Source organism: Pristiophorus japonicus, chromosome 17 (genome assembly GCF_044704955.1).
Source record: "Pristiophorus japonicus isolate sPriJap1 chromosome 17, sPriJap1.hap1, whole genome shotgun sequence".
NCBI lineage: Eukaryota > Metazoa > Chordata > Chondrichthyes > Pristiophoridae > Pristiophorus > Pristiophorus japonicus.
In genome coordinates this window covers 44,644,302-44,667,512 of record NC_091993.1, presented here as the reverse complement: position 1 = coordinate 44,667,512, position 23,211 = coordinate 44,644,302, and the positions used below count along the sequence as shown (strand labels likewise).

At 50.0% G+C, this 23,211-nt stretch overlaps 1 protein-coding gene across 1 annotated transcript in view; it reads left to right on the top strand.

Moving 5' to 3' along the window:
* Positions 1-625: 625 nt before the first annotated feature.
* Positions 626-23,211, top strand: part of fah (fumarylacetoacetate hydrolase (fumarylacetoacetase)) — a 211,518-nt gene continuing 188,932 nt past the window's right edge. The window contains exons 1-2 of the mRNA XM_070859356.1: positions 626-707; positions 9,622-9,732. Coding sequence (XP_070715457.1) covers positions 627-707; positions 9,622-9,732 — 192 coding nt within the window. The 5' untranslated portion in view covers position 626. The remainder of the gene's footprint in view (positions 708-9,621; positions 9,733-23,211) is intronic.

Below are 23,211 nucleotides of genomic sequence, written 5' to 3'. Positions count from 1 at the left end.
AGGATTAGAAGGATAAGGTGATGGGGTTAGAGGAAGAGAGGTGTGAGGGGGCGAGAGTGGAGCATAAACCCCGGCACGGACCTGTTGAGCCAAATGGCCTGTTCCTGCGCTGTACACTCGATGTAACCACGGCAAATGTTGAGTATGCTGCACATGCCACACATCGGACTAATCGAAAAGAAACTCGCCCCTACAATGTTTACATCCTATCGTTATATCAGAAGTATAACACTAAGAAAAATTATATAATTCCGTGCTTTCGAGTCCGGTGGAGATTTCCAGTCACATTTAACCTGGTTGCATTATTCCTCTGGAGCCGAGGCACAAAACAGGCGGCATCGGATTTGCCGCCGTTATACACAGCGCCTGATATTGTATCTCAGCGGAACTGACTATCAGGCGCTGCGGATAAAGAGCCCATATGGTGCCTCTGGCCGATACTAAACGGGCTTTGGGGAATGAAAGCCTGTTGTACTGAACCTGACTGAGGCACGGATCAAAGGCATTGAGCAAGCCGAGCGCCTGCACTGGGCGTTACAACACACGCACTCCCCATTGGCTCGGGGAAACTCAAACACTCACAGGGAGTGCCCCGCAGTCACTCGCTCTCTTTCTCAACTGTCAACATGTCCTTCCTGAAAGTTGCAGAGCACTCGGATTTCCCGATCCAGAACCTGCCTTTCGGTGTGTTTTCCACCGCCGACAATGTGAGTGAATCGAGGGGAGGGGCGGGCGAGGAGGGGATTTGTCAGTTTCAATCGGTGTGGCTGAAATTGACAGTGTCCGGCGCCTGGGCTGTGACATATTGACAGTGTTAGCGCCTGGGTTGTGACACATTGATAGTGTTAGCGCCTGGGCTGTGAAGTGCAACTTTCCCACTCAGGGCAGCACTGCAGACACCGCAATTGCTTTTATAAACTCTTCACCCTGGAATTGAAAGATGGAAATCCCCAGGTGGGGTAGGAACCCCCTGGGTGTCCGTGCAATAGGTGCTTTTTTTGTCTCCTGGCCAGTTTGCTTCGCTTTGTTTTGAATTTTTTTTGCCTTCCCTGATGTATAGCTCCCTGTGTAATGTTCATGGTGCCCATTGACTATTGAGCATCAGGACTTGCATTTATATAGTGCCTTTCACGTTCTCAGGACGTCCCAAAGTGAAATATTACAGCCAGCGAAATATTTCACAAGTGGTCACTGTTGTAATGAAGGGCACCTATCTAATTGCTCACAGCAAGTCCCAGAAACAGTGAGATAACAACTACTTGTATTTATATAGCGCCTTAAACGTCCCAAGGTGCTTCACAGGAGTGTTAAGTGAAAATCTGCTTTTTAAGTGATGTTGGTTGAAGGATAAATATTCGCCAGGATACTAGGGGGAACTCCCCAGCTCTTCTTGGAAATAATGCCGTGGTATCTTGTACATCCACCTGAGAGAGCAGACGAGGCCTCGGTTTAAATGTCTCATCCGAAAGACGGCCCCTTCCTCTGTACTGCACTGGGAGTGCTACCATCGGGCCTATCCAGTTATAACTTCTGTTCTTCAAATTCCCGACCAGTGCCATCTATTTGGCCTCATCTGGAAGTGGCATAGAGAGGGCTGAGTCAGGATAAGGCTGGGTAGTGTGCAGAGGGCGGGCAAGCACTCAGGTACAAAGACACATATCTGCTAATTACCATTGTCCATTTTACAATAATTTACATGGAGTGAAGAGACAGCTCGGACGTCTGTGGTGATTATTTTTAGAAAGCACGAAGTAAATCTCGTTGCAGGATATTGGCTGCTCAACATGCAAGAGCAACATTATTGATTTGGCAGAGATTTTGCAACTCTGTCCTTTTCATATCCCACAATCAGTACCAGAAGCACGTTGTCAGTAACATTTAGCAATGTAATCAAGAGGGAATATTAAAAGCAATTTAAATTAATTGAAAGAAAGATCCCATGTATGGATCAAATGAATCCGCTTGCACGCGCTTCACTTTCCATTGTGAGCGTTGTGGAGCTGGCAGTATAACTTCGATCTGCCCACCCTGCATTGCTGTCCACAGACGTCAGTCTGAGACCTGTATCAGTGAAGTCACCATGGCCTTGGATTGCATCAGGAGGCACACATTATCAGCAATCGTTGTTGCAAAAGTCAACAGGGGCTCTACAATTGTTGGAACTAAAGGAGACTGCAGAAAATGTGTTACTGATTTATAGCCATACCCCAAATAGATCGAACACAGACAGAGAATATAGCTGCTAACCTGCTCAATCTCTTGACTGAAGCAAGCGCTACTCCTAAGGGTCTAATACCAGTAATGGTTTATTTTTGTGCAATGTATTTATAATGACTAAACAGTGAGTGATCTCCCTGATGCTGCTTATGGGTAGTCTGGGTTCTGCAGCGAGGTTGTGGTGTTGGCCGCGGTCTCATTCGGGATGGGATTGGTGTTAAGGGGAGGAATCCCTTACCTGAAGTGTTTAGGAGAGGGATGCCAGGCAGATTGGGCTACCTGAAACATGTTTGATGCCCACCCATCAGTGCTCACCCACCAGTGCTCACCCACCAGTGCTCACCCACAGTGCTCACCCACCAGTGCTCACCCACCAGTGCTCACCCATCAGTGCTCACCCACAGTGCTCACCCACCAGTGCCCACCCATCAGTGCTCACCCACCAGTGCTCACCCACAGTGCTCACCCATCAGTGCTCACCCACCAGTGCTCACCCACCAGTGCCCACCCACAATGCTCACCCACCAGTGCTCACCCACAGTGCTCACCCACCAGTGCTCACCCACAGTGCCCACCCATCAGTGCCCATCCACCCACCAGTGCCCATTCACCAGTGCCCACCCACACACCACTGCTCACCCATCAGTGCCCACTCATCCACAGCCACAAAAGTGCCAGGCATGTCTCTGTAAAGAATCTCTTTTTATTTTTCAGTACAGGCTTGAAAAAGAGATTAGATAACTACCTTTTTCAGATTCACCTGTCTATGACAGTATTGGTAGGAGTGACCACCGCACAGTCCTTGTGGAGATGAAGTCATGTCTTCGTACTGAGGACACCCTCCTCCATCGTGTGGCACTACCACCATGCTAAATGGGATGATTCAGAACAAATCTAGCTGATCAAAACTGGGCATCCATGAGGTGGGCCATCAGCAGCAGCAGAATTATATCCCACCACAATCTGTAACCTCATGGCCCGGCATATCCCTCACTCTACCATTACCATCAAAGCCAGGGAACCAACCCTGGTTCAATGAGGAGTGTAGAAGAGCATGCCAGGAGCAGCTCCAGGTGTACCTAACAATGAGGTGCCAACCTGGGGAAGCTGCAACACAGGAGTACATACATGCAACACAGTGGCAGCAGCATGCTATAGACAAGGCTAAGCGATCCCACAATCAACAGATCAGATCAAAGCTCTGCAGTCCTGCCACATCCAATCATGAATGGTGGTGGACAATTAAACAACTAACGGGAGGAGGAGGGGGCTCCATGAATATCCCCCTCCTCAGTGATGGCGGAGCCCAGCACGTGAGAGCAAAAGACAAGGCTGAAGCGTTTGCAACCATCTTCAGCCAGAAGTGCCGAGTGTATGAGCAATCTCGGCCTCCTCCTGAGGTCCCCACCATCACATCATCTTCAGTTAGGTTCACTCCACATGATATCAAGAAACGGCTGAGCGCTCTGGATGCAGCAAAGGCTATGGGCCCCGACAACATCCCGGCTATAGTGTTGAAGCCTTGTGCTCCAGAACTAGCCGCGCCTCTAACCAAGCTGTTCTAGTACAGTTACAACACTGGCATCCACCTGACAAAGTGAAAAATTGCCCAGGTATGTCCTGTCCACAAAAAACAGGAGAAATCCAATCTGACCAATGAGGTGAGAGTGACTGCCCTTGACATCAGGGCAGCATTTTACCGAGTGTGGCATCAAGGAACCTGAGTAAAACTGAAGCCAATGGGAATCAGGGGGAAAACTCTCCACTGGCTGGAGTCATACCCAGCACAAAGGAAGATGGTTGTGGTGGTTGGAGGTCAATCATCACAGCCCCAAGACATCACTGCAGGAGTTCCTCAGGGCAGTGTCCTAGGCCCAACCATCTTCAGCTGCTTCATCAATGACCTTCCCTCCATCACAAGGTCAGAAGTGGGGATGTTCACTAATGGTTGCACAGTGTTCAGTTCCATTCGCAACTCCTCAGATAATGAAGCAATCCATGCCCACATACAGCAAGACTTGGACAACATTCAGGCTTGGGCTGATAAGTGGCAAGTAACATTTGAACCACACAAGTGCCAGGCAATGAACATCTCCAACAAGAGTTAGTCTAGCCACTACCCCTTGACATTCAACGGCATCACCATCGTCGAACCCCCACCATCAACATCTTGGGGGCCACCATTGACCAGAAACTTAACTGGACCAGCCATTTAAATTCTGTGGCAACAAGAGCGGGTCAGAGACTGGTTATTCTGTAGCGAGTGTCTCACCTCCTGACTCCTCAAAGCCTTTCCATCATCTACAAGGCACAAGTCAGGAGTGTGATGACATAGTTTTTATTTGCCTAGATGAGGGCAGCTCCAACACCCTCGACACCATCCAGGACAAAGTGGCTTGCTTGATTGGTGTCCTATCTGCCACCTTAAACATTCACTCCCTCCACCACTGGCGCACCGTGGCTACAGTGTGTACCATCTACAAGATTCACTGCAGCAACTCAGCAAGTCTTCATCAAAAACACCTCCCAAACCCGCGACCTCTACCCCCTAGGTGGACAAGGGCAGCAGGCGCGTGTGAACACCACCACCTCCAAGTTTCCCTCCTAGTCACACATCACCCTGACTTGGAAATATATCGCCGTTCCTTCATCGTCGCTGGGTCACAATCCTGGAACTCCCTCCCTAACAGCACTGCAGTGTATGAAGTAATAGGGCTCGGACTTGATCTCAATTAGTAATGATAAATCTTTTTTACGATTGTACAATGAAGATATACATCTTTATAGAAATACAGCGCTGAACAGGTTCTACATTATCGATTCAGGCACCGGTCAGCCTGGCACAGCAAACAATGTTTTCACCCTCTCCGGGGGGGGGCTCACTGCGTCCGCCCCCTTGGGGGTGGGGGGCTCACTGGGTCTGTCTCCTCCGGGGGGGGGGGGGGCTCACTGGGTCTGTCCCCTCGGAGGGGGCTCACTGGGTCTGTACCCTCGGGGGGAGGGGGGCTCACTGGGTCTGTCCCCTCGGGGGGCTCACTGGGTCTATCCCCTCGGGGGGAGCTCGCTGGGTCTGTCCTCTCGGGGGGTCACTGGGTCTGTCCCCTCGGGGGGAGCTCGCTGGGTCTGTCCCCTCGGGGTGGGGGGGGGGGTCACTGGGTCTGTCCCCTCGGGGGGTCATTGGGTCTGTCCCCTCGGGGGGAGCTCGCTGGGTCTGTCCCCTCGGGGGGAGGGGGGCTCACTGGATCTGTCCCCTCGGGGGGAGCTCACTGGGTCTGTCCCCTCGGGGGGAGAGGTGCTCACTGGATCTGTCCCCTCGGGGGGAGCTTGCTGGGTCTGTCCCCTCGGGGTGGGGGGGGGGGGTCACTGGGTCTGTCCCCTCGGGACAGCTCACTCGGCCCGTCCCCTTGGGGGGGGGGCTCACTCAGTCCGTCCCCTCGGGTGGGGGGCTCATTCAGCCCGTCCCTATGATGGCGACGATTAGTTACAATCCTTCTTCAATTGTACCTTTTTGCTGATTCTTTGATCACATGTCCCAGTTGCACCAGTTATTAGGGTATGTGCAGTAACTTACCCTGTGCACACTGCTTCTATCTTGTCTGGCACATTAGAGTGGTTTTCCTTTTCTCCCCTTCTCGACCTTTTGCAGTTTCAGTGGTTAAGGTTCAATTTATAATTGTCGCCCAGTTGAATAGTTTTAGCGCTATCAGCACATTGTTTTTTGCAAGCCAAGTCTCTACCTTTCGCAGAACAATCATCTCACATTCTGCAACAACAGGACGCAGCCATTGGCTTGAAGCTTAACGGTCAATTTAACAAGGCCCCAGCCTTATTAACCACACAATACAGCGGGAGCACCTTCACCGCACGGACTGCACCTTCTTGACGGGCAATTAGGGATGGGCAATAAATGCCAGCCTTGCCAGCGATGCCCACATCCCAGGAATGAATAAATAAAAACATTCTCCCCGGGGAGCTGGCATAACTTGAATAGAAAATCTACATTATGCACTTTAAGGTTCATAACTACTAACTGAATTGTAGCTGTACATAAAGGTGATTTGCATATGCACAGTTGTAAAGTGTGCCACATTCTCAATAACAGTGCACTTGGCACTGCAGGAAATTACACAACGAATAAAGCACAGAGCACAGTGGTATAGAATTGAGCCATTTGTGGATTTTTTAAGATACTTCAAACAGCTGCTCAAGTCCTTCCTCTCCACCCACCTTTTTATTGCCCCTCCCCGATGGGCCTCACTTCCACAGTCCAGAGTCCACAGCTGGCAGTGCAAATTTGCTACCTCGTCAGATTTTGTGCGTAAACCTGGTTAATGACGATAGCCAGGTATCTTGCCATGTGACTGCAGCAGCCCAATCCAGCCCAGCCTAGCTCAGTCCTGTCCAATCCAGTCAAGTCCAGCCCAATCCAATCCAGTCCAGTCCAATCCAGGGTCCAATCCAGCAGTCCAGCCTTATCCAGTCCAGTCCAGTCCTGTCCAGCTCAGTCCAGTCCTGTCCAACTCAGTCCAGTCCAGTCCTGTGCAGCTCAGTCCAGCCCTGTTCAGTCCAGTCCAGTCCTGTCCAGCTCAGTCCAGTCCTGTCCAGCTCTGTCCAGTCCAGTCCTGTCCAGCTCAGTCCAGCCCTGTCCAACTCAGTTCAGTCCATTCCTGTGCAGCTCAGTCCAGTCATGTCCAGTCCTTTCCTGTCCAATCCAATCCAATCCAATCCAGTCCAGTCCAGCCCAGCCCAGTGCAGTTCTGTCCAGCCCAGACCAGTCCTGTCCAGCTAAGTCCAATCCAGTCCAATCCAATCCAATCCAGTCCAGTCCAGCCCAGCCCAGTCCATTCCTGCCCAGCTCACTCCAGTCCTGTCCAGCTCAGTCCAGCCCAGCCCTGTCCAGCTCTGTGCCTCAGTCCAGTCCTGTCCAGCTCAGTCCAGTCCTGACCAGCTCAGTACAATCCAGTCATTTCCATACCAGTCCAGTCCAATCCAGTCCAATCCAGTCCTGTCCAGTCCAATCCAATCCAATCCAGGCCAGTCCAGCCCAGCCCATGCAGCAGTCCAATCCAATCCAGTTCAATCCAGTCAAGTCCAGCCCAGCCCAGCAGCCCTGTCCAGCTGTCGTCCAGCTCAGTCCAGCCCTGTCCAGCTTCCAGTCACCCAGCTCAGTGCTGACCAGTCCAGCCCTGTCCAGCTCAGTCCAGTCCTGTTCAGCTCAGTCCAGTCCTGTCCAGCTCCATCCAGCCCTGACCTGCAGTCCAGCCCAGTCCAGTCCTGTCCCATTCCAGCGCTGTCCAGCTCAGTCCAGTCATGTCCAGCCCTGCCCAGCCCTGGCCAGCTCAGTCCAGTCCTGTCCAGTTCAGTCCAGTCCTGCCCAGCTCAGTCCAGTCCTGGAGCTCAGTCCAGTCCTGTCCTGTCCAGCCCTGTCCAGCTCAGTCCAGTTTAGTCCAGCCCCATTCAGCTCAGTCCAGACCTGCCCAGCTCAGTCCTTTCCAGCTTAGTCCAGTCCTGTCCAGCTCAGTCCAGCCCTGTCCAGCAGGGGTCATTGGATTGTGCTCTGGGTTGCACTCTGTTTCCTGTAATGTAACTGTGGGCTGCACTAGCACCGTGTCTGTGACTGATTAACTCAGCACGGACTGTGGATGAACCTTGTACTGGCGGCTGACAGAGCGCCAAGCAAATCTGTGACATGCTCAACCATAGAAATGTATTTATTCATTCATGGGATGTGGGCGTCGCTGGCAAGGCCAGCATTTATTGTCCATCCCTAATTGCCCTTGAGAAGATGGTGGTGAGCTGCCTTCTTGAACCGCTGCAGTCCGTGTGGTGAAGGTGCTCCCACAGTGCTGTTAGAGAGGGAGTCCCAGGATTTTGACCCAGCGACGATGCAGGAACGGGAATATATTTCCAAGTCAGGTGTGTGACTTGGAGGGGAACGTGGAGGTGATGGTGTTCCCATGCGCCTACTGTCCTTGTCCTTCGAGGTGGTAGAGGTCGCGGGTCTCGGAGGCGCTGTCAATGAAGCCCTGGCGAGTTGCTGCAGTGCAACTTGTAGATGGTACACACCGCAGCCACGGTGCGCCGGTGGTGGAGGGAGTGTTTAATGTGTTGGATGCTTCGTCCTGGATGGTGTCGAGCTTCTTGAGTGTTGTTGGAGCTGCACTCATCCAGGCAAGTGGAGAGTATTCCATCACACTCCTGACTTGTGCCTTGTAGATGGTGGAAAGGCTTTGGGGAGCCAGGAGGTGAGACACTCGCTGCAGAATACCCAGCCTCTGACCCGCTCTTGTTGCCACAGTATTTATGTGGCTGGTCCAATTAAGGTTCTGATCAATGGTGGGAATCAGCAATGGTAGCCCTGTTAAATGTCATGGGGCGGTGGTTAGATTCTCGCTTGTTGGAGATGGTCATTGCCTGGCACTTGTGTGGCACGAATGTTACTTGACACTTATCAGCCCAAGCCTGAATGTTGTCCAGGTCTTGCTGCATGTGAGCATGGACTGCTTCATTATCTGAGAAGTTGCGAATGGAACTGAACACTGTGCAGTCATCAGCGAACATCCCCACTTCTGACCTTATGATGGAGGGAGGGTCATTGATGAAGCAACTGAAGATGGTTGGGCCTAGGACACTGCCCCGAGGAACTCCTGCAGCGATGTCCTGGGGCTGAGATGATTGTCCTCCAACAACCACAACCATCTTCCTTTGTGCTAGGTATGACTCCAGCCAGTGGAGAGTTTTCCCCCCGATCCCGATTAACTTCAGTTTTGCTCGGACTCCTTGATGCCACACTCAGTCAAATGCTGTCTGGATGTCGAGGACAGTCACTCTCATCTCACCTCTGGAATTCAGCTCATTTGTCCATGTTTGGTCCAAGGCTGTGATGAGGTCTGGAGCCACGTGGCCCTGGCAGAACCCAAACAGGGCATCAGTGAGCCGGTTATTGGTGAGTAAGTGTCACTTGATAGCACTGTCGACGATACCTTCCATTACTTTGCTGATGGTTGAGAGCAGACTGATGGGGCGGTAATTGGCCAGGTTGGTTTTGTCCTGCCTTTTGTGGACAGGACATATTTGGGCAGGTTTCCACATGGTCGGGTGGATACCAATATTAGTGAAAGCAGGAAAAGGGTACTGAGGTGAATGATCACCATGATCTTATTGAATGGTGGTGCAGGCTTGAAGGGCCGAATGGCCTGTTCCTGCACCTATTTTCTATGTTTCTATGTTTCTATGTATGGCAGAAATTACAGGAAGAGGCCTGTCCCAGGGCGTGCTCTTGAACTGGAGCAGTCTACCCTAATCCTGTCTTTCTGCCCTTTCTCTGTATTTTTACATACTTCCTTTTCAAATCCTTACCTAGTTATATTTTGATTGATCTGTGCTTTTATTTTCTCCCTTCAGCCGACCCATAGAATCGGTGTTGCCATTGGAGACCAGATCTTAGACCTCAGTGTCGTTAAACATCTTTTTACTGGCTCGGTTCTTTCCAAACACCAACATGTCCTCGCCCAGGTAACACACACCAGTTGCTGTAATTCGTTGTGAGTGGGAGTGAATGCTATTGGGCTTTCTGGTTTCTTGTTATGGAGAAAGAATGGTATGGGACTGGGGAGTGAGTGTGGGGACCGGGAGTGAGTGTGGGGACCTGGAGTGTGGGGACAGGGGGAGTGTGGGGACCGGGAGTGTGGGGACCGGGGAGTGTGGGGACCGGGGAATATGGGGACGGGGGGGAGTGTGGGGACGGGGGGAGTGTGGGGACCGGGAGTGTGGGGACCGGGAGTGTGGGGATGGGGGGAGTGTGGGGACCGGGGAGTGTGGGTACGGGGAGAATGTGGGGACAGGGGGATTGTGGGGACGGGGAGAGTGTGGGGACAGGGGGAGTGTGGGGACCGGGGAATGTGGGGACGGGGGAGTGTGGGGACTGGGAGTGTGGGGACGGGGGGAGTGTGGGGACGGGGGGAGTGTGGGGACGGGGGAGTGTGGGGACCGGGGGAGTGTGGGGACGGGGGGAGTGTGGGGACGGGGGAGTGTAGGGACGGAGGGAGTGTGGGGTACAGGGGGAGTGTGGGGCGGGGGAGTGTGGGGGGGTGGGGGAGCGTGGGGACCGGGGGAGTGTGGGGACCGGGGGAGTGTGGGGACGGGGGGAGTGTGGGGTACAGGGGGGGTGGGGGAGTGTGGGGACAGGGGGAGTGTGGGGTACAGGGGGAGTGTGGGGTACAGGGGGAGTGTGGAGACCGGGGAGTGTTGGGACGGGGGGGGTGTGTGGGGACAGGGGGAGTGTGGGGGTGGGGGAGAGTGGGGACAGGGGGAGTGTGGAGACAGGGGAGTGTTGGGACGGGGGGAGTGTGGGGACAGGGGGAGTGTGGGGGTGGGGGAGTGTGGAGACCGGGGAGTGTTGGGACGGGGCGAGTGTGGGGACAGGGGGTGTGTGGGGACAGGGGGAGTGTGGGGGTGGGGGAGAGTGGGGACAGGGGGAGTGTGGGGACAGGGGGAGTGTGGGGGTGGGGGAGAGTGGGGACAGGGGGAGTGTGGGGCGGGGGTGTTCGGGGGGTGAGGGTGGGGGAGTGTTTGGAGGTGAGGGTACAGGTGGGGGGGAGGGGGGATGCGGTGGTGACGAGTGTCGGGCTATTCTGTCATGTTAATTCCCGGGCATCATTTAAATACCAGGCCCGACCCCCACTTGAACCCGACGTCAGTGTTGTCGGGCCAGTGGGCAGGAGTTGTCCAAGCGTGGCAGCAGACATGACCAGGGAGCCACGGGTCAGCTGTGTGATGACGGTGGGGCCGGGGGAGGGGGGGATGGGGGCGTGTGGGGGATTGCAGTCAGGGGAGGGAATCCCAGGGTCCTAGGATTTCCTTGTGGGGCCCAGAGGAACCCCTATTGGCTCACAAGGACTTGTCCTTTCGGCCCGATTCTATGTCGTCTGCTGGCAAGGCTGGAACCGGCCACTGAGGGTTAAAATGTAGTCGGGTCTGAATTACATCATCAGGCCCCAACTTTTGAATTCCAGTGGGTCTGCTGAGAACACGCCTGTGGCATGGTGCACGGCCAGTGAGGATCGCTGCGAGCAATTTTAGATCCCTCCCCTTCCCTCCCTCCCCCCCACTCCCGCCCCCGCCCCCCCTCCTCCCCGCATGCTCTGTTCTTGTTGGGTGCAGGGGGTTAAAATCGGGGCTTCAATGTAAATCAAAAGAAAAATAACTGGAAGTTAGGGAACACTGGGCAAGTAGCTTGAAGAGATTCACATCACTGGGTCTAACCACCAGGGAGAGGGAAGAAGGGCCTGGGGGAGAGCTTGCCTGTTAACACTTGGACTTAAAGCATCATCTGGGCAGAGCAACAGAGGGTGAGGGGAAGCGACGGACATAGCGGAAGAGCCCGACTGTCCGCAAGACACTCACACTGCCCCCAGCGCCTTTTCCGGCCCTGAGCTTTCTACGTTTCTGAAGTACACGTTTGGAACACACCCCGCTGACACACTCCTTTAGCTTTGCTCCGCTGTGCCTCTGCTCTCATCTCTTGGGTCAGTTTATTGTATTTTTCCTCTAATCGATGCCCCTTTCTGATGAGCTGCTGGTTTCTATTTCTATTTGAACGGTCTCTCTGAATCTACAATCTCTTTGCTGCTCTGAATCTCAGCCAAAGGTTTAGACAGACTGGAGCTCAAAGGTCAGAGTTTGATGTTCTCTTTTTATTGATCCAATTGTTTGGTTTCTGCGGTGGTGAATGTAGTGTTTAGTTAATATTGTTTTCCCACTGGTGTAGGCCTCTTCAGTGCAGACATCCGTCTACTTTATAAGTTTTTAGAAGATATAAAGTATCTATAAAGAAGCCTTTTTTAAATTCGTTCGTGGGATGTGGGTGTCGCTGGCAAGCCCTAATTGCACTTGTGTGGTGCGAATGTTACTTGCCACTTATCAGCCCAAGCCTGAATGTTGTCCAGGTCTTGCTGCATGCGGGCATCGATTGCTTCATTATCTGAGGTGTTGTGAATGGAACTGAACACTGTGCAATCATCAGCGAACATCCCCACTTCTGACCTTATGATGGAGGGAATGTCATTGATGAAGCAGCTGAAGATGGTTGGGCCTAGGACACTGCCCCGAGGAATTCCTGCAGCGATGTCCTGGGGCTGGGATGATTGACCTCCAACCACCACAACCATCTTCCATTGTGCTAGGTATAATATAAGAACATTAGAAATAGGAGCAGGAGTCGGCCATACGGCCCCTCGAGCCTGCTCCGCCATTTAAAACGATCATGGCTGATCCGATCATGGACTTAGGTCCATTTCCCTGTCCGCTCCCCATAACTCCTTATTGCCTTATCGTTTAAGAAACTGTCTACTTCTGTCTTAAATTTATTCAATGTCCCAGCTTCCACAGCTCGCTGAGGCAGCGAATTCCACAGATTTACAACCCTCTGAGAGAAGAAATTTCTCCTCATCTCAGTTTTAAATGGGCGGCCTCTTATTCTAAGATTATGCCCCCTAGTTCCAGTCTCCCCCATCAGTGGAAACATCCTCTCTGCATCCACCTTGTCAAACCCCCTCATAATCTTATACGTTTCGATAAGATCACCTCTCATTCTTCTGAATTCCAATGAGTAGAGGCCCAACCTACTCAACCTTTCCTCATAAGTCAACCCCCCTCATCCCAGGAATCAACCTAGTGAACCTTCTCTGAACTGCCTCCAAAGCAAGTATATCCTTTTGTAAATATGACTCCAGCCAGTGGAGAGTTTTCCCCCTGACTCCCATTGAAGTATTATTTGCTGTCCCATTTATCCAGTGAAGTACATCCTTCTAATGTAATCTTTCTTTGCCAACTTACATAGAAATACATATAATGTACAGCACAGAAAGAGGCTATTCAGCCCAACAGATCCGTGCCGGTCTTTATGCTCCACACGAGCCTCCTCCCATCCCTCTTCAACTAACCCTATCAGAATAACCTTCTATTCCTTTCTCCCTCATGTGCTTATCTAGCTTATGCGCTTAAATGCATCTATGCTATTCACCTCAACCACTCCCTGAGGTAGAGAGTTTAACATTCTCACCACTCTTTAAAGAAGTTTCCCCTGAAGTCCCAATTGGATTTATTAGTGACTATCTTATATTTATGGCCCCTAGTTTTGGTCTCCCCCACATAGAAACATCTTCTCTACATCTACCCTATCGGAACCCCTTCATAATTGTAAAGACCTCCATTGTACCTTCTCCTCCCGAGCCTGGCAAGGACGGTGTCATGTATTCAACTGTCATTGTAACCCATGTATAAGTTGACCTAAGTTGTACACCTTGAGAACATTGACCACAAGGGGGTGAACTTGTGGGAGACACTCCTAACCTGGACTTTCAGGTATAAAAGGGGAAGCTCCACCCACCTTCATCACTTGAGGTCTTGGTAATAAAGGTAACTGGTCACATAGTGACCTTCTCTCAAGTATGGGCCTCGTGTGCATTTATATTGTATAGTAAGGACATATCATTGGCGATGAGAAACTGGGATTTAAACCACGTGAGCATGGCCACTAGCAACACAGAAGAGAGGTACTGTGTTGGTGATGATTGGGACGACTTTATTGAGAGACTACAGCAAAGTTTTGTCACTAAGGAATGGTTGGGACAGGATTCGGCCGACAAACGCAGGGCTCATCTCCTGATGGTTTGTGGATCCAGAACGTACTCCCTGATGAAGGACCTTCTAGAGCCAGAGAAGCCGGCTGACAAGATGTTCGAAGAGCTCAGTAAGTTGATCGGGAAACACTTTAAACCGGCGAGCAGCATGCACATGGCAACTCCCCGGTTTTACACGCACTGACGGTGAGAAGGGCAAAGCGTTCCAGACTTTGAGGCAGATCTCCGGCGACTGGCGAGCCTATGTAAGTTCCCAGATGCATGCAGAGCGGAGATGGTGCGAGACTTTTTTATTGAGGGCATCGGGCACGCTGGGGTTTTCAGGGAACTGATTGAGACCAAAGACTTGACCTTGGAAGCGGCGGCTCTGATAGCCCAGATAATTATCTCAGGGGAGGAAGAGACCAGAATGATGTATGACAAAAATCTTGGCTCAAATGCGGCAAACGACCAGGGAGTCAACATTGTTAACGCGGCACACAGTTCTCTAGGCAGACAAGGGCAATCGGATATGCCCCAGCATGTAGTCGAACCCAAAGGGGGAAGTCAACAGAGACAATAGCTAGCTGAACGGCGATTCATGCCATCGCAGTGGACAATGCTGGGTCCATCAACACCTGTTAATGGTGCGCTTAAGGACAGTTACAGAGACAGTCAGAGACAATCGACTGGTAATGGACCTTTTGTTTCCAACAACGGGGCCTCCAGCTCATACTGGAGGTGTGGAGGCAAACACCCAGCCAGAGCTTGCAGGTATCAGCAATATACCTGCAGAAACTGCAACGTCAGCGGTCACTTGGCGCATATGTGCAGGAAGCCTGCAACCAGGTTGATGTACGAGGAGGACAGGCCTGATGTAAGCCCTACGAGGCCAAATGAATACTGGGGGAAATCGCTGGAAGCTGAAGTTCAGTGAGTTCATGTGGAGCACATATACAGTTCATATACCAGGACGCCACCGATAATGATGAAAGTGCTCCTCAATGGCATCCCAGTATTAATGGAGCTAGACACGGGGGCCAGCCAGTCCCTGATGAGTATCAAACAGTTCGAAAGGTTGTGGGTGTCCAAGGCCAGGAGGCCAAAATTATTGCCGATTGACGCACTGCTACGGACATATACAAAGGAGATCATTCCGGTGCTAGGCAGCGCCACGGTAGTCGTGACCCACAAAGATTCGGAGAACAGGTTGCCACTCTGGATTGTCCCGGGGGATGGTCCCGCACTACTGGGGAGGAGTTGGCTTGCTGTCATGACATCATTGGCTTGATGTCAATGCAATTTCTTCTGTGGAGCGAGTATCATGCTCACAGGTCCTGGACAAATTTGACTCATTATTTCAACCCGGCATCGGCACTTTCATGGGGGCCAAAGTTGTGATTCACATAAACCTGGACGCCAGGCCAGTAACACCACAAGGCCAGGGCGGTGCCATACATGATGCGGGAAAAGATAGAATGCGAATTGGACCGCCTGCTGAGGGAAGGCATTATCACGGCAGTCGAATTCAGTGACTGGGTGAGCCCGATCGTGCCAGTGCTCAAGGCGGATGGGTCGGTCAGGATATGTGGCGATTACAAGGCCACCATCAATCGGGTGTCACTCCAAGACCAGTACCCACTACCGAGAGCGGAGGACCTCTTTGCGATGCTATCCGGTGGCAAACTTTTTTCAAAATTGGATCTGACCTCAGTTTACAGGAGCTGGCGAGTGATTTGAAGAAGCTGACCACCATCACGACACATAAGGGGTTGTTTGAGTATAACAGATGTCCGTTCGGTATTCGTTCGGCCGCCGCGATCTTTCAGCGAAATATGGAAAGCCTCCTCAAGTCGATTCCAAGGACGGTGGTTTTTCAAGATGACATCCTCGTCACGGGTTGCGATACTGAAGAACACCTCCTCAACCTGGAGGAGGTGTTACGCAGACTGGACCGGGTAGGGCTGCGACTGAAAAAGGCGAAGTGCGTCTTCTTGGCTCCAGAGGTAGAATTCCTGGGGAGGAGGGTAGCAGCAGATGGGATCAGACCCACTGCGTCCAAAATGGAAGTGATCCAGAGAGCACCCAGACCCCACAACACAACGGAGCTGCGTTCATTCCTGGGGCTCCTGAACTATTTTGGTAACTTTCTTCCAAAATTGAGCATGCTGTTACAGCCGCTACACGTGCTCCTACGCAAAGGTCACGATTGGGTCAGGGGGGACAGCCAGGAAAGGGCTTTTGATAGAGCACGCAATTTGTTATGCTCCAACAAACTGTTAACGTTATATGACCCATGTAAGAAACTTGTTCTAATGTGCAATGCATCGTCCTATGGGGTCGGGTGTGTGTTGCAGCATGTGAATGCCAATGGTCAGTTACAGCCGGTAGCTTATGCCTCCCAGGCAGAAAGGGGCTAAGGGATGGTAGAAAAGGAAGCACTAGCATGTGTGTATGCAGTAAAAAAAATGCACCAGTACCTGTTTGGCAGGAAATTTGAACTGGAGACAGATCACAAACCCCTACCGTCCCTTTTGGCCGACAACAAGGCCATAAATGCGAATGCACCGGCCCACATACAGAGGTGGGCACTTACGTTAGCCGCCTATGACTACACAATTCGGCACAGACCGGGCACCGAAAACTGCGGCGATGCACTCAGCAGGCTCCCACTAGCCACCACTGAGGGGGCAACTGAGCATGATGCTGAGATGGTCATGGCTGTTGAAGCTTTCGAAAGCGAAGGCTCACCTGACAACCCATCAGATTAAAGTCAGACAAATAAAGACCCGCTACTGTCTTTAGTTAAGAAACATGTCCTGAATGGGGACTGGGCAGCCACGTACGGGGCATGCCCTGAGGAATTTAAACCGTTTCATAGGCGCAAGGATGAACTCTCGATTCAGGCCGATTGCCTACTATGGGGAAACCGAGTCATCATGCCCCAGAGGGGCAGTGAGTTGTTTATCAGAGAACTTCACAATGAGTACCCGGGCATTGTCATGATGAAGGTAATTGCCAGGTCACACGTTTGGTGGCCAGGGATAGATGCAGACCTGGAACTTTGTGTGCTCAGCTGGGCAACACACCCAGGGAAGCCCCCCTTAGCCCCTGGTCCTGGCCCACCAAGCCATGGTCACACATCCATGTGGACTACGCAGGTCCTTCCATGGGAAAAATGTTTTTGGTTGTAGTAGACGCCTACTCCAAATGGATTGAGTATGCCATTTTAAAATTCAAGCACGTCCTTTGCCACGGTAGAAAGTCTACAGGCAATGTTTGCCGCCCATGGTCTACTGGATGTCTTGGTCAGCGACAATGGCCCGTGCCTCACAAGCACTGAATTACAGGACTTCATGGCAGGCAATGGAATCAACCATGTCAGAACGGCACCGTTCAAGCCAGCCTCAAACGGCCAGGCAGAATGAGCAGTGCAGATAATCAAACAAGGGATGCTCAGAATCCAAGGGGGTTCCCTACAATGCCGCTTATCACGCCTCCTGTTGGCCAATAGATCCCGACCACACTCACTCACAGGGGTTCCACCCGCAGAGCTGCTAATGAAAAGGACACTTAAAGCCAGGTTATCCCTTATACACCCTACTATGAAAGAAATTGTTGAGCGCAGGTGTCAGTCACAATGTGACTACTATGACAGGAATGTGAGGGCGCGATGTATTGATGTCAATGACCCTGTTTTTGTCCTTAATTACGCTGCAGGGCCCAAATGACTTGCAGGCACTGTGACTGCCAAAGAGGGGAATAGGGTTTTGGTAGTTAAACTTAACAATGGACAAATCTGCCGCAAACACGTGGATCAAACTAAAAGGAGGTTCAGCAACCCCATAGTAGAAGCAGAGGAAGAACACAATGTCGAGTTCACTCCACCATAGGTGATCGAACACCGGAACCAAGTGGAGGAGGGCCCAGTTACTGTGGGCAGTCCGGACAGGCCTGAGGCACCGCAAACAGCAGACACTCAGGCCAGCGCCCAACAACCGGAGCCTCAACTCAGGCGCTCTACAAGGGAGCGTAAACCACCAGAGAGACTTAACCTGTGATCCCAATAAGACTTTGGGGGGGAGGTGATGTCATGTATTCAGCTATCATTGTAACACATTTATAAGCTGACCTAAGTTGTACACCTTGAGAACATTGACCACAAGGGGGTGAACTTGTGGGAGACACTCCTAAGCTGGACTTTCAGGTATAAAAGGGGAAGCTCCACCCACCTTCATCACTTGAGGCCTTGGTAATAAAGGTAACTGGTCACAGAGTGACCTTCTCTCAAGTATGGGCCTCGTGTGCATTTATACTGTATAGTAAGGACATATCAGACGGGGAATTTGCAAAGGGACATAGACAGGCTAAGTGAGTGGACAAACATTTTGCAGAGTGATTATAATGTTGGAAAGTGTGAGGTCATGCACTTTGGCAGGAAAAATAAAAAAGCAAATTATTATTTAAATGGGGAGAGATTACAAAATGCTGAGGTACAGAGGGATCTGAGGGTCTTTGTGCATGAAACACAAAATGTTAGTATGCAGGTACAGCAAGTAATTAGGAAGGCAAATGGAATGTTGGTCTTTATTGCAGTGGAGTCCTGCAACAACTGTTGGTGAGACCACACCTGGGGTACTGCGTACAGTTTTGTATATTTAAGTATATTTAAGGAGGGATATACTTGCACTGGAGGCAGTTCCGAGAAGGTTCACGAGATTGATTCCTGGGCTTAAACAAAGGAGTCTATGAAGGTATGAGGGCAGAGTTGGATAAAGTGGACTGGGAAAATAGATTAAAGTGTAGGACGGTTGATGAACAGTGGTGTACATTTAAGGAGATATTTCACAACTCTCAAGAAAAATATATTCCAGTGAGGAGGAAAGCGTGTAAGAGAAAAGATAGCCATCCGTGGCTAACTAAAGAAATAAAGGACGGTATCCAATTAAAAACAATGGCATACAAAGTGGCCAAAACTACTGGGAGGACAGAAGATTGGGAAGCTTTTAAAATCCAGCAAAAAACGACTAAAAAAAATAATTAAGACTATGAAAGTAAACTAGCACAAAATATAAAAACTGATAGCAAGAGCTTCTATAGGTATATAAAAAGGAAAAGAGTGGCTAAACTAAATGTTGGTCCCTTCGACGATGAGACCGGGGAACTAGTGATGGGGAACATGGAGATGGCAGAAACTCTGAACAAATATTTTATGGCAGAGGACACTAACAATATTCCAACAGTGGATAGTCAAGGGGCTATAGAGGAGGTGGAGGGTGGGGGGGAGGAACTTTACACAATCACAATCACTAAGGAGGTGGTACTCAGTAAGATAATGTGACTAAAGGCGGATAAATCCCCTGGACTTGATGGATTGTATCCTAGGGTCTAGGGACTAGTAGTGGCAGGGATAGAGGATGCATTGGTTGTAATTTACCAAAATTCCCTGGATTCTGGGGAGGTCCCAGCAGATTGGAAAACTGCAAATGTAACGCCCCTATTTAAAAAAGGAGGCAGACAAAAAGCAGGAAACTATAGACCAGTTAGCCTAACATCTGTGGTTGGGAAAATGTTGGAGTCCATTATTAAAGAAGCAGTAGCAGGATATTTGGAAAAGCAAAATTCGGTCAGGCAGTGTCAGCATGGATTTATGAAGGGGAAGTCACGTTTGACAAATTTACTGGCATTCTTTGAGGATGTAATGAACAGGGTGGATAAAGGGGAACCAATGGATATGGTGTATTTGGACTTCCAGAAGGCATTTGACAAGGTGCCACATAAAAGGTTACTGCACAAGATAAAAGTTCACGGAGTTGGGGGTAATATATTAGCATGGATAGAAGATTGGCTAAAAAACAGAAAGCAGAGAGTAGGGATAAATGGTTCATTCTCTGGTTGGCAATCAGTAACTAGTGGGGTGCCACAGGGATCAGTGCTGGGACTCCAACTCTTTACAATCTATATTAACGACTTGGAAGAAGGGATCGAGTGTTACGTAGCCAAATTTGCTGATGATACAAAGATGGGAGGAAAAGCAATGTGTGAGGAGGACACAAAAAATCTGCAAAAGGATATAGATAGGCTAAGTGAGTGGGCAAAAATTTGGCAGATGGAATATAATGTTGGAAAGAGTGAATTTTGGCAGAAAAAAAATCAAAGAGCAAGTTATTATTTAAATGGAGAAAGATTGCAAAGTGCCACAGTACAGCGGGACCTGGGGGTACTTGTGCATGAAACACAAAAGGATAGCATGCAGGTACAGCAAGTGATCAGGAAGGCCAATGGTATCTTGGCATTTATTGCAAAGGGAATGGAGTATAAAAGCAGGGAAGTCTTGCTACAGCTATACAAAGTATTGGTGAGGCCACACCTGGAATACTGCGTACAGTTTTGGTTTCCATATTTACGAAAGGATATATTTGCTTTGGAGGCAGTTCAGAGTAGGTTCACTAGGTTGATTCTGGGGATGAGAGGGTTGACTTATGAGGAAAGGTTGAGGAGGTTGTGCCTCTACTCATTGGAGTTCAGAAGAATGAGAGGTGATCTTATCGAAACGTATAAGATCATGAGGGGGCTTGACAAGGTGGATGCAGAGAGGATGATTCGACTGATGGGGGAGACTAGAACTAGAGGGCATGATCTTAGAATAAGGGGCCGCCCATTTAAAACAGAGATAAGGAAGAATTTCAAGGGTTGTAAATCTGTGGAATTTGCTGCCTCGGAGAGCTGTGGAAGCTGGGACATTGAATACATTTAAGATAGAAATAGTCAGTTTCTTGAGCGATAAGGGGATAAGGGATTATGGGGAGCGGGCGGGTGTGGACCTGAGTCCATTATCAGATGAGCTATGATCGTATTAAATGGCGGAGCAGGCTCAAGGGGTTGTATGGCCTGCTCCTGCTCCTGTTTCTTTTGTTCTTATGAAGGGGTTGTCATATGAAGAAAGGTTGAGCAGGTTGGGCCTATATTCACATGAGTTTAGAAGAATGAGAGGTGATCTTATTGAAAAGTATCAGATTCTGAGGGAGCTCGACAAGGTAGATGCAGAGAGGATGTTTCACCTCCTGGGGGTATCTATAACTGGGGGCATAGTTTCAGAATAAGGTGTCACCCATTTAAAACGGAGATGAGGAGCAATTTCTTCTCTCAGAGGATCATGAATCTTTGGAATTCTCTGCCCCAGAGAGCTGTGGAGGCTGGGTCATTGAATATATTTAAGGTGGAGATAGACAGATTTTTGAACGATAAGGGAGTCAAGGGTTATGGGGAGCGGGCAGGGAAGTGCAGCTGAGCCCAGGATCAGATCAGCCGTGATATTATTGAATGGTGGTTTCTGCTTCTGTCACCTCTAATTCTCAATCTATTCTCCATGGTCCGAGCAGTTTAAACATAAGGATTTTGGCCAATCTTCTCTAGCTTCTTTGCTGAGACTCTCTCTCCATCAAATTATAAGATGTCCTCCCTCTCCTTGCTGGATTTTGTTTGATGCCATTTATTGCACTCCCACAGATCAGAGCACTGCAACCTCTTCATATCTACAAACTATTTCCTTTTTACTTATAACAACTTTAACTTTTTGCAGTTCATACATGGGTCTCTGAAAGCACACTTGGGCCCAATCTCTAATGACTGGAAAGGAGTCACACACTGAGTCCCGAGTTCATATCATCAGTACAGATCAACAAATCTGGTTGGCTTCGAGTACTTTACTCTATTTACAAACACTTGCAAGCGTCATCAATCAATTATCCAGTCCCTCACTTTACATTTGTCCACAATTATCATTACACTGGAGGCTAAGTTAGGATATTATAAGACTTATCTTTTATAAGAACAGGTTTTTATCCTGTAAAGTTTTGTCTTGTTCTTTTCACTAAACAGAGTCAAGACTTATTTACGACTTGACTACACTTTCAGAATTCAAACTTGTGAGACAAAGCAATAGGGGCCACGCTGCTGGCTGAGCTGCAAGACACAAATTATGTTATTAGAGAAGAAGGGGGTTCTAGGGTGACAAGGTGAGTCCAGCGCTACACACAGCATATGCACGACAAAAGCACCACCGCTCTCAAAATCATCGCAGACATCACATTTCATGACCATCAACACATTGTGCATTGCAATGATTTTCATTAGGCCAGCATTATTTCTATGACACTTTTTAGAAATCATCTATCGTATATGATTCTTCGGATATGAGTTGATGTGGTGTCTATTGACTTTACATCACGCAATGGTGCAAGCTTTTCTCACGTGGCATCACTTCAGGGTCTGCAGATGCATCCGTGGCTGTCCGGGGGTGCTTCCCCACGAGTGTGAGCACTCGCTCCTCCATCTCAGTGATGTCGCTGGGGACTGGTGGCCCCCCACCCGTTCACTTCTGCACAGACCTCATCGTCGATAGCTTCTTCTGTAAAAGGTGACAGGACGACATGGCATGAGATCATTGCGTGATATCATTGCTCGGTACTGTCACAGAAACTGATACAACACATAACCGACAGATGTAATCATGATTATTATGATTATTATCATTCTTTACCTAAAGACATACACCGTGACCGCAGGCTTTGAGTAAAACATTCCCGGTAAAAGTGAAAGACCTCACATCTGCTGATAGTCACTCATGACTGTTACAAATCAAATTATATAAATACATAAGTACATGTAAATCAATGTATTATTTACTCTTGCGGATCCCACAAGATCATTCCATCGTTTGCGGCATTGGTTGCCATCATGCACCTCATTAGTCGCCAACGAGACCACCTCTGCTATCTCGGTCCTTATCCTCTGGTAGGCCTTTGGGGTGAGCTTCCCACGCCCTCCCTGAATCAAATCACCCCAGCGTGACTCGACCTCCTGCAGGAGGGAGGCATTTGCCTCGTCCGAGAACCTCCTGGCTCTTTTGCGGCCTCCGATGTGCTCCTCTCCCACCTCACTGCTCTCTCCAGCGTCAGTCTCCACAGCATGCTGTGATGCCTCCTCCTCTCCCTCCATTATCGGGCAAATTCGGTCAAATATGTGGCTGGTAACAGCTACTTTTTGTTTGCCTACTTGCTGTGAAGCTCTAAAGTCTCTCTCTTTCCTCCCAAAGCAGCCACACCACACCCACACACGCCTTCAGTCCCTCTGAACTCCCTCCCTCTCTGTCTCCTCTTCTGCGCATGTCATGATGACCCTTGAGCTCCAAAATTGCGGGAATCGAGCGTTGCCATGCCATTGCTAAGGACGGCCACACTTTACGGCAGAAGGTCAAAAGAATTTAACGCTGCTGCCCATTTGATATCGCTCATGGTAACGCCCATTTAAAAAAATGTAAACTAGGTGTTTTGAGAATGGGCGAGAAGCCGGTGATCGGAAAATCCTTTTT